The sequence below is a fragment of the Sorex fumeus genome, unplaced genomic scaffold (genome assembly GCF_029834395.1).
Source record: "Sorex fumeus unplaced genomic scaffold, SorFum_2.1 ptg000078l, whole genome shotgun sequence".
NCBI lineage: Eukaryota > Metazoa > Chordata > Mammalia > Eulipotyphla > Soricidae > Sorex > Sorex fumeus.
In genome coordinates, this window is record NW_026606135.1 from 603,436 (window position 1) to 614,009 (window position 10,574).

Below are 10,574 nucleotides of genomic sequence, written 5' to 3' on the forward strand. Positions count from 1 at the left end.
GCACATAAACATATAAATGTTATACAGCTATGCACAGGAAAGGAGTAACAGTCAATAATTTTCAGACACCATGTAGAAATCTATGTATTCATTGGCCAGGAAATGCACCATTGGAATCAGCTTCATGAAGATAAGACTTGGTTGTCTTCAGTCACTATGGAGTGCAGTGCCTGAAGCACAATAGAAGTTAAAAAAAAAGACTACCCAGTGAACAAATGGATGATGCCCAGTTGAGTTGCCATGGAAGATTTGAGCATCCAAGGTCTACATGATTGCTCCCTCAGCACCATCTCTTCATTCACTCACCCCCTCTCCTTTCTCCTCATCCCTTTCATTGTCTCTGGGTCTCTAACCAGCCTCATACACAACTATGTGGTCTCTGAAGGGGTCATCCTTGTGTGTTGGGGCTGCACAGGGGCAACCCAGGGCTTTCCTGCTAGGAGGACAGCAAAGCAGGCTCTGCCCACTGCTGCTCCCAGAAGCCTGTGCGGCCCCGATATAGGCACCCACAGACAAAGCCAGCAGCACAGCACAGAGAACCACTGTGATGTGGAGCAGGCGTTCCCAATCCTCCACGCTACTGTGATCTCTGCCCGTCATAAAAACCACACACCTGCCTGGTGAGCAGGCTGGCCTCCAGGGCTAAGGCAGGGAGGAGGTCATCCACAGCATACATGTTGATTCCAGGACCGATGTGGACCACCTCCTCCTTCAGGTTTTCTTCTGATGTCACGTAGAGGGTGAACCGGGGTGTCAGCATTCGGCAAACCACTGCAGCAGGATCCCACGCACTTTCTGCTCGATGACCCGAAGGCCAAGGTACGCACTGGCCTCCAAGGAGGAAGAAAGAGGATGGGCTGCAGGCAGAGCCTGGGCTGGCTGGGCACGGAGGGAGATGCCTAGCGTGTTCCTGCCCCTGTCTACCAGGCGAGCAGCAGGTATGACGAACTTGGACAGAGTTGCATCTTCTGCAGTTGAGGAGGTGATTATTGGGTGGAAAGACAGCAGAACAACTCAGATATAGCTCTCTGTGTGTGATACAGAGGTGGTGTCCAGCAATGCCAGATTTGGGTGTAAAAGTGGCAGTGACCTTGGGGCCGGAGTGATAGCACAGCGGGTAGGGTGCCTTGCACGTGGCTGACCCCAGTTCGATTCCCGGCATCCCATATGGTCTCATGAGCACTGCTAGGAGTAATTCCTGAGTGCAAAGCCAGGAGTAACTTCTGAGCATTGCTGAGTGTGACCCAAAAAGGAAAAAAAAAGTGGCAGTGACCTTCTATTTAGCATGTGGTTTGTGCTAGATGTTTGCCTTGGAAACCTTGTAACTATCTATGTACAGGGGAGAAAGTACCTAAGTTTTATACATAGGAGGTGGAAATTGGGAATAATTCAGCCGCTGAGTCATGGTGAAAGTTTTCCAGAAATGCTCTGGAAATCTATGTTGTCTATGAAAACCATGCCATTTCAACTTCATTGGCAACTCCCACCAATCTTTCTGGATTTTGCTGAGTCTTCTAACAGAGTTTCTGAAAAGTCTCTTGAAACTGTGCGCTTGTGCAATATTGTGAGCTGATCATAGAAATAGCACCAGAATATTGGTAGTAGTTACAACGAGGCTTATACATATGTGCTCAGGAACATATGAAAGTTTTCTCTCCATATAAAGGTATAAAGCTATACTCTGAAGTTCACAGGTTTGCAAATCAATAGTAAATAACTATATTTTTAATGTTTACCATCAAGCAATGTTAAATAATCAAATTATTATGTTAACTGAAAGAAGTAATATATTCCTAACTTGAAAACGTTAAAAATTGCATAAAAATATATTACGTGGGCCAAATAGTATATAACAGGTAGGATGCTTGCCTTGTACATGGCTGGCTGGAATTCAATCCATGGCACTAAATAACTCTCCCAAACCCCACTAGGAGTGATCTCTGAGCACTGAGCCTCAGAGATCACTTAGGAGTAATTCCTAAGCACAGCTAGGTGTGCTCCCCTCATATATATATATATATATATATATATATATATGATTCAAAAAACTATATTTTCTAATACATAATATGATAGGGCTGGAGCAATAGCACAGCAGTAGGGCATTTGCCTTGCGTGTGGCCAGCCTGGCCGAGCCAGGTTCGATTCCTCCACCGCTGTCAGAGAGCCCGGCAAGCTACCTAGAGTATCTCGCCTGCATGGAAAAACCTGGCAAGCCACCCGTGACGTATTCAGTATGCCAAACACAGTAACAAGAAGTCTCACAATGGAGACATTACTGGCTGGCTCTAGCCAATAGATGAACAAAATGGAAAGACAGTGCTAATATGATAATACTTATACAATATGTAAGCCAGTCCCAATACATATATTTTCATATGTTTAGATGGCCTATAATCTGTATGCATCTATTTAAATACCTATAAGCATTTCATTTTGGAATTGCCTGCATCCCAACTTGAGGTATATGATTCCTTTTGTTTAGTCTTATTTCCCAAATAAAACTACTTTACAGTTGGACACAAATCTCTCTGAGTGGTTCCTGGTCTCACTGGGCACTACTCGGAATCCATCTCCTGCCCCAACAAAACAAAATAAACATGCTATAAATGAAAAGAAAGTAAAACATTTAAGAAACACTTAGAATGCTATCTTGGTATTGTATCTATTTGAGAAGTACAAATCAAATATGGCCCAAATTGCTCTATGTATCTTCCTCATAATTGGCCTGGGTTAGAACTTCTCTATTAAATATAAGTTTGCTGCAGACTTCCCCATGGCTCCAGGTGTGTTGAGAGTACACATAGTTTACCATCAAATACTCTCCATATGCTCAGAGGATAAGTTCATGTGATATTTGGTGAAGGACTGGCTTGTGCTAAGCATGCCAGGGTCATATTATGTCCTCCTGAATGGTCACATTGGTATTAGGGGTTGAGATCTGTGGCTTCATGCAAACACTGAGCTCAGTTTTATGAAAAGCTTGCCCTGCCTTTGAGAGAGGGCCTTGGTACATCAGGTATGGATTTGCCAGGATGACAGGGAGGTGGATATCTTTGACAAACTGAACAAAACCCCTTGGGCGACAGTCACATTGCCAAGGATTACTGTGTAATGCCAGTACCAGGCCGGAGAGAATTTCAGCCCCACAAACAGATTGTTGGTGTTTCTGGTAGGTAGGCCAGTTCAAGAAGACACTCTTTGGGGCTGAAGCGGTAGCACAGTGGGTAGGGCGTTTGCCTTGCACGTGGCCGACCCAGGTTCAATTCCCAGCATCCTATATGGTCCCCTGAGCACTGCCAGGAGTGATTCTTGAGTGCAGAGCCAGGAGTAACCCCTGTGCAACGCCGGGTATGACCCAAAAAGCAAAAAAAAAAAAAATGAAAAAGAAAAGAAGACACTCCTTGACACAACAATAAGCCTATTGAAGGATAGATCAAGATATGTCAAGTTGACCAAGAACTGTAGAGCAAACTCAGGGAACCCATCAATCCTGTTGTATTTGAGATCCAGAACTCTTAAGAGAGGGGTGGCACGGAACACTGATTATGGTAAGGAGCGGAGTTGGTTGCCCTCCAGTCTCAGCTCTCTCAGTGCTTACAGCTGCTCCAAGGCTCCTGGGTGGATCACGTGACATTATTAAAATTAAGCCAGAGAAATGCTAAGATTCTCATGCTCACGAGAAACCTTCTGGGAAGTTCAAGTAAAGGTGAATTTTCAATTCTCACTTGCTTGACCTCTTCAGAAAGGTTCCCTAGGATCTCCCCTAAAGAGATGGATGTGCGTGTCAGAGTCCTGTACAAGAAACCAGAAAATATTTTAAATGAAAATAGGAACCTGGAAGTGGGATTAGACAAAACATGACACTGGATGCATGAGTCAGAGGGAAATTAAAGTATTATTCTTTTGAAATAAAATGTTCATCAAAAGTTCTATATCAACTAGAATGAGTCTCAGAACTGTTTTGCTGATTTCTGTGAAATCTAAGCCCACTTCCACTACACATCAAACCCCCACCCCCAACAAAGGCTCTTTCCATACAACCAGCTGGTATATTGTCAGCATAGCACACCTGCCAGAGCTCTCCTCTGAGCAGGTATATCCTGGCAGACAAGATGGCTGGGCTGCATGTGAATCCAGCAAGATCAGAACCAACAGTAAATAGTAAGAAGCCATATTCCTCTGTGAGAAACTACATCACAAGTTTTGAATAAGTACAGTCCCGGCTTCCTAGTAGCAAATCCTATTATTAGTAATCCATGGTGATGTAGGTCAGCACTGCAGTGGAAAGGCCCCTGGATTCTGTGAGAGCCAATATCCCAGATCACAAGCTAAATAAGAACTCATAAAAAAAAGAGCTATGTTTCTCAATATAAGTGAGAAAGTTTGCCCTTTGTTTTGTGCTTGAAAGCATAAAGAAACTTTAATCTAGGTGTCCAGTTCAGTCCTGATACTGCCTTTCCTCAATTGCATATGAACGTTCTGAAAAGCAACCAGATAATGGTATTCAAACCACAGTTTGGGGCTTTGCACCATATTTTATCAGTCTCAATGTACAATCATTCTCTGAAAGTGCAGATGCTAGGGCAATCATTCTGTTTCCCCAGAAAGTAGTGGAAATGTTCTCCCTAATATCTAAGGTGTTAAAATCATGCCTTAACTGCACTAACACAGCTTCACCTCCCACTTGGATGTTAAAAGTCAGCGAGAAGAGCATCCTGGTACAGATATTAAACCACAAGACTGTATTTTCTGATTAAGCCAAAAGGTTTTACTTCTCCTGAATCTACCTCACAACTTTTGAGATTGTTGAGTTTCACAAGATACAAACTAATAGCTTATATATTAAAGTGAAATAAATGTTAATTTGGATATTTGCTTTTCCATTCTTTGTTCATTGAACAAATATTTATTGATTATATATTCTAAGCCATATACATTCTAGGTGCAAACACTGCAGTGGTAAGCAAAACTGTTTTGCCATTTATATTGCTAGACCCTCTTAAAGTTATACTTTCTAGCTCTGATATCTTTGGACAGTTGTTAAACTTCTATGAGGCTTCTGCAAAAGGGAAGACATAAATATATACTTCATGGTATTTTTCAAAAGTGTTGATATTATGTTGAATAAAATACCTATTATATAGCAGTTGTGCATTAAATTTTTAATTCATCTCCCACTATTACAGGATTTTTTTTTAAACAAATTGTAGATTCTGGGGCTGGAGCGATAGCACAGTGGGTAAGGCATTTGCCTTGCACATTGCCAATCCGAGTTCAATTCCCAGCATCCCATATGGTCCCTCCATCAGGAATTACTCAGGAGTAATTCCTGAGTGCATAAGCCAGGAGTAACCCCTGGGCATCGCTGAGTGCATTTTTGCAAAAAGCAAAAATAAATAAATAAATAAATAAATAAATATTGTAGATTCTTAAAGAACTAACAAGTCTACTTTCTTTTAATTCCTGCGTTTCTTCTTGACAAATATTTAAATGTTATAGGTTCCTGTAAGGTTCATATAATATTATTATACTCTACAAAAGGCTTCAGTTAAAAAAAATCCGCTTAGTTGCTAACCACTGAGGGGGGAAATAGGTCACCAACTAAGCTGATTACACCCCAGGATTTCCATTCAAACCAAATACACATGCTAGAGTTTCCAGACAGTTTAATTCTTCAGTCTGGCTAGATCTCCAATGTTCTTCCTAAAGTAAAATCAAAACAAGAATGCGATTGAGACCAAACTCATGACAGATATAAAAATATACCTCCGACATCCTCTTCGAGGAATCAGGTAGTGCTCCAGGGCAAGAAGTACTTGCACCTCTCCGAGTCCCCATTCAATCCAGGATTATTACAAACTACCAGTGAATTTCTTCTTTCCCCCAAATATAAGGGCAGTCGTATTGCCTACCCTCTCCCTGTTTACTTTCTGTTCATTTAGCATCTCTGCAAATGAATCCAGCTTACCCCACCCTTCCAGTGGTTTGCTGAAAGTTTGAGAAGAATCTACAGTGGCACACCTTCTCTGAGAGTACTTAGGCTGTATCTTCCCTGTTCCTTCTCCCCTCCTGACCCCCTCATCCTCTGGTTTTCTTATTTGGCTCTGGACATTAGCAACGGCTATGTTGTCAGTTAAGGCAAGACACCAGGACAATTAGGGTTAGCTTGGGTCATGTCTTTTGTCTTAAGTATCTAGTGTTAATTAGAGTCCCTAAACTCAAGAGATTTAACAATTATGGGAAGGGGCCCCGAAATGTTACAACCTTATCTTTCTTTCTACAGAGTATTTTCCAGGAACTTGGTTATTAGTTATAAGTAGAGAAGGAATCATTGGGAAAGGACTTTATCTGTGCTTTTAAAAAATGGTTAGATATACCTGACTTCCAGAAAGCAGCTCCCTGACTTGTCTTAATGGAATCTTAATAAGAATGCCCTATCTATTCAATTGGAAAATGCCTACCCAGTATTAACATAGTATGGGGTGGGGGTTGGATCTCATGTGAAAACCAGGCAACCTATCAGGAAACAGACAGGCTGTCTCCCTTTTTTTTTTTCAAGTTGATTCTCTTTTCTCGCCCCTCCGTCAGCTTTGTCTAAGATGGTCCCTGTTGGTGCCTAGCCAAAGTTATAGGATGAGTCCTCAGAGACTGACCTGCAAGAGGGCAGAACCTTGGACCCCACTCACAAGTTGGCACATGATGGCTTGTGAATCCAACTGATCTGGAAAGGGTTAACATTTCTCCCCTCAGTGGCCTCAGCCTTACTCCTGGCAGAACAAAGAAGCAGTCTTTTCTTTCTCACAGACCCAGCTTGGCTTGGAAATTCAGACTCTCTCTCATCCCTCTTATCACCATAGGTGCAAGGGATTGTAAACCATGGAGTCTGCAAGCTTGGCCTTACATTCCTCGCCCAGATTGTGACCATTTGGTTTACAGACTCAACCCAACAATGTATGCTTTGTTGTCTTGATGTTCCTCCTGTAACTCTTTTTTCTCCCATTAATGACTTCTCTGTACTGAGTTCATTAGAGGTGTATAAGTAGGATAGTAAATAAAAGGAGGCCACGGGAAACTTGCCTTTGCCATTGTGCAAGAGTGAGCAGGTGGTCCTCTGTGCTTTTTCATTCCTCTCGAGTTTCTTGTCTCAGTGCCTCCAAACGAGAGAAATTTCACACAACAGGTTCCATTGGCTACCTGTGCCTACATTTTCTGTGTGACCGCTACCTGGTAGCAGTCACACAGAAAATGACATACCCAAACACCTTTGAAAACTGTGATCCACGTGAATCATCTAGCTATAAAACATTATACAAAACAATGTTTAAAGTCACCTGGTCAGGGACTGAGGTAAAAGGGCTAGAGTGCATGACTGGTGTGCATGAGGCCCCAGATTTGATCCCCAGCATCACATCAACACCCTCCCTGTACTGCCAGGTATAGCTCTGGTGGGCCCCACGCATTGCTTAGTGCTAAACTTAACAGCGCTAGATTAAGTATATGTGAGAATGGTCACTGGAGACCCAAGCACCCCAGAAACTTTCCCCAGATGATTCTTTAGCTTCTTTCACCTTGCTTTAGCAATCACTGAAGTTCCAAGTGATGGAGACTTCAATCAGAACACAACCTTCCTTCTTCTCCATTTACTCCTGATTCAGGTAGATTTGGTGAGAGCAGTAATACACTTTTCTGTTAAGTCACTGAAATTTAAGGATTGTAAGTACATTATAAGTCTAACTTCACCTAATGATAATGTATTTGCAATCAAATAAAATATGCACAAGTCCTTGGGAGTTGATTGTATTCTCTACTAAGTTATATGATACTATCAAAACAAAAACAAAAAGAAACTGCATTTCCAATCTTCTAAACATGTATTACATTGAGTCCCATGATTGGTATCCTACTTTGAGTAACCTGCATCCACTTTATAGAACATAATTTCTGTTATTTTCCTCTTTGTAAAAGGTGAAGGATGTATGTAATCTGAAAAGATGCATGACTATCTATTTGCCTCTCTTTTTAAAAGAAGGTAGAGTTTACTGCATAGTACAAGAGATGTGTGTCTCTCTTTAATGCCCTTTGGACCCATGTACAACATCCCTCATCCTGTCTCTCGATGCCTGATCCAGTGTAGGACATCCAAAGTCCTATCCCTTTCTGTCTGCTCACTTACGGTGTACGATGGTCTGATCTTGTCCCTATACCATTCTCTATCCAGTTTGCACTTTCCTAGTCTGTGACTGGATCTCTACTGGACTGTACCCCACTGATTTCCCTACATCTCAGTTTTCCTTAGTCTCTGGCCATAGCCCACATGTATGTAGGTGAGATCCCTGCTGTCCTAAAGTCTGTCTGAGCATAAGAGCCCTGCCTAGTCCTGCAATCTGTTTGGGCATATGATTAGAATATCTGTCTGGGCATCTGAACTGAGCCTGGTTCTGCCTTCTGTCTGGACTTAGCAGTCCTATATTATTCTACTGTCTGGGTATAGGTGAGTGGTGAGTGGGTGAAGAGAGAGCCTCTGCCTCTTTTAGACATGCCACTGCAGATAATAATATCAGACTCTACCCTCTAACTAGAACAAGAGGAATATAACCTCTTTTAAAATATAACCATTTTTCATTTAGGGGAAAAGGTAATAAAGATGCCATAATTCTGACCAATCTCAGACAAAGTTTCCAGGTGTTCATATGCTGTAGGACCACCAGAGTGCAGCTGACCTTCAGTACTGGGAAACTAAAAATTCTTTTCCCTGGACTTTGATAAGACATTATTTTTATAAATTGACACATACTAATCAAACTCATATACATAAAGACTAAAACATAATACATATACATAAAGACTAATTCTGGTTTATGCCAGAATCATTTTATTATTTTACATTGGGAATTTTTTTTCCGAAGGTTTGAATGGGAATTTACTTTTTCCAGCAACTTGATGAGTCTAATTTAGAATGATTATTCTCTATAAAAGTAAAAGAGGGAAGAGAGAATGTACAAAGGAGGGTTGACAAATGGATATTGGGAGGCTGACCATCTAAGAGACTGTTCTGCCCAGACCAACAAAATAACTTCTCATCCTTTCTCTCTCTCTCTCTCTCTCTCTCTCTCTCATTCTCTCTCTCTCACTCACACTATGTTCTCGCTTGCTTGCTTTCATATAGCTGAGTTTTCTTCAAGCATGTTTCTATAAAACCAACTGGACGTTTGTCTGCCGTCTTTGGGACAATACTCTTTAATCATAACATTTAAAGTCACCTTGCTCATTTTAGTTGATGCTGCTTTCATTTGTGGAATTTATAATTGTCTAAATTTGGAGATGAGTGTCAATCTCATACATGAAGCAATCAGAATAGAGTTTTGGATCTCTCGAGGCACAGCAGAAATGCCCTTATAAATCTAGTCCAGTGGTTAGAATACCACATCCTGGAAATTAAATCCAGTATGCGACCTGTATTTTTTTAAAAAAATAAATAACATTTTGTTGAATGCTTTCAAGTTCATTAACTTGTGGATTGTCTCTGACTTCATTTGTACTGCATCAGCAGAGTTGGATCTTAGCAATAAAGGCTATAATACTTCCTCTCTGGTTTCTATTGCAAAAAAAAGTTGACTGACCCATGATGCAGAAAATGAATTTGTTATTTTCCAACCAAACAAGTTCTCTTGTCAATGGCTAAGGTTCAAAAGTTAGAGTCAGATGCACATCCGAGGAGATAAACAGCAGTAAATATTTACATATAGAAATTCCAATTTTGTGTATACTGGTGCTCTCATGGTTCTGATTCCAGGTTGGAATGACTCAAAATCTTCTTTTTGTAGTGAATCTTCTGTATATTGTATAGCAGAGACAGCACTGAAAGTTACCAACAACTTGAGTCCTCCAAGAAAATCTTTTGTCATCATCTATAATTTTTAAACTCTGGGGTGCAAATTTCTTGCCTGTTAAATCAAATAACCTAGGATCTATAAAGTTTTCTGAGGATAAAATGAGATAAAGTAATAAATATGTTTGCAAATTTTTTTGTAAATATGAGAGTGAGTACAGTACCTTTAAAAATCACTGTGGCAATCGCAGGGGCGGGAGTGGCTTAAATGCACTTGCCATTAGAGCACATACTTTGCATACAGAAACACTGGGTTCTGCATACAGAAATGAGGATTCCTGGTTGTGCATGGTCCCCCAGCACAACCAGGAATCCTCATCCACACCCTAAAGAAAAATTACTGTGTCACACTGGTATATACCTAATAAATGCTCAACACAGTAGTGAATCTTTTCGGCAATATAAGAAAAATAGTTTCTTTGAATCACCTGTCCTAACATTTTCTGTTTTTATCTAAAGAATTGTCAGTGATCCTATCACTAGAGTTTAGTCTTACAAACAAGACATTGACCCATTCACTAGGAAAGTTCATCTCTTCCCTTGCACTGAGCGATCTCAGAGGTTGCCCAGATTTTAGCAAACTGAACAGGAATCCCCTCTTACGCAGCCTACTGAGTAACAAAGAAGTCTCTGAGCAGCCCTCAGGATCTCAGAACAGTTTTGGTAAGAATCATGAAGAGTG

General features: G+C 41.1%; 1 protein-coding gene across 1 annotated transcript; it reads right to left on the bottom strand.

Moving 5' to 3' along the window:
- Positions 1–348: 348 nt before the first annotated feature.
- Positions 349–4,176, bottom strand: LRIT2 (leucine rich repeat, Ig-like and transmembrane domains 2). The gene is given in 8 exon segments (XM_056130430.1): positions 349–625; positions 627–756; positions 759–1,013; positions 2,813–2,908; positions 2,911–3,207; positions 3,402–3,632; positions 3,635–3,795; positions 4,073–4,176. Coding segments are annotated over 8 exon segments (1,551 nt in total).
- Between the last annotated feature and the right edge of the window lie 6,398 nt (positions 4,177–10,574).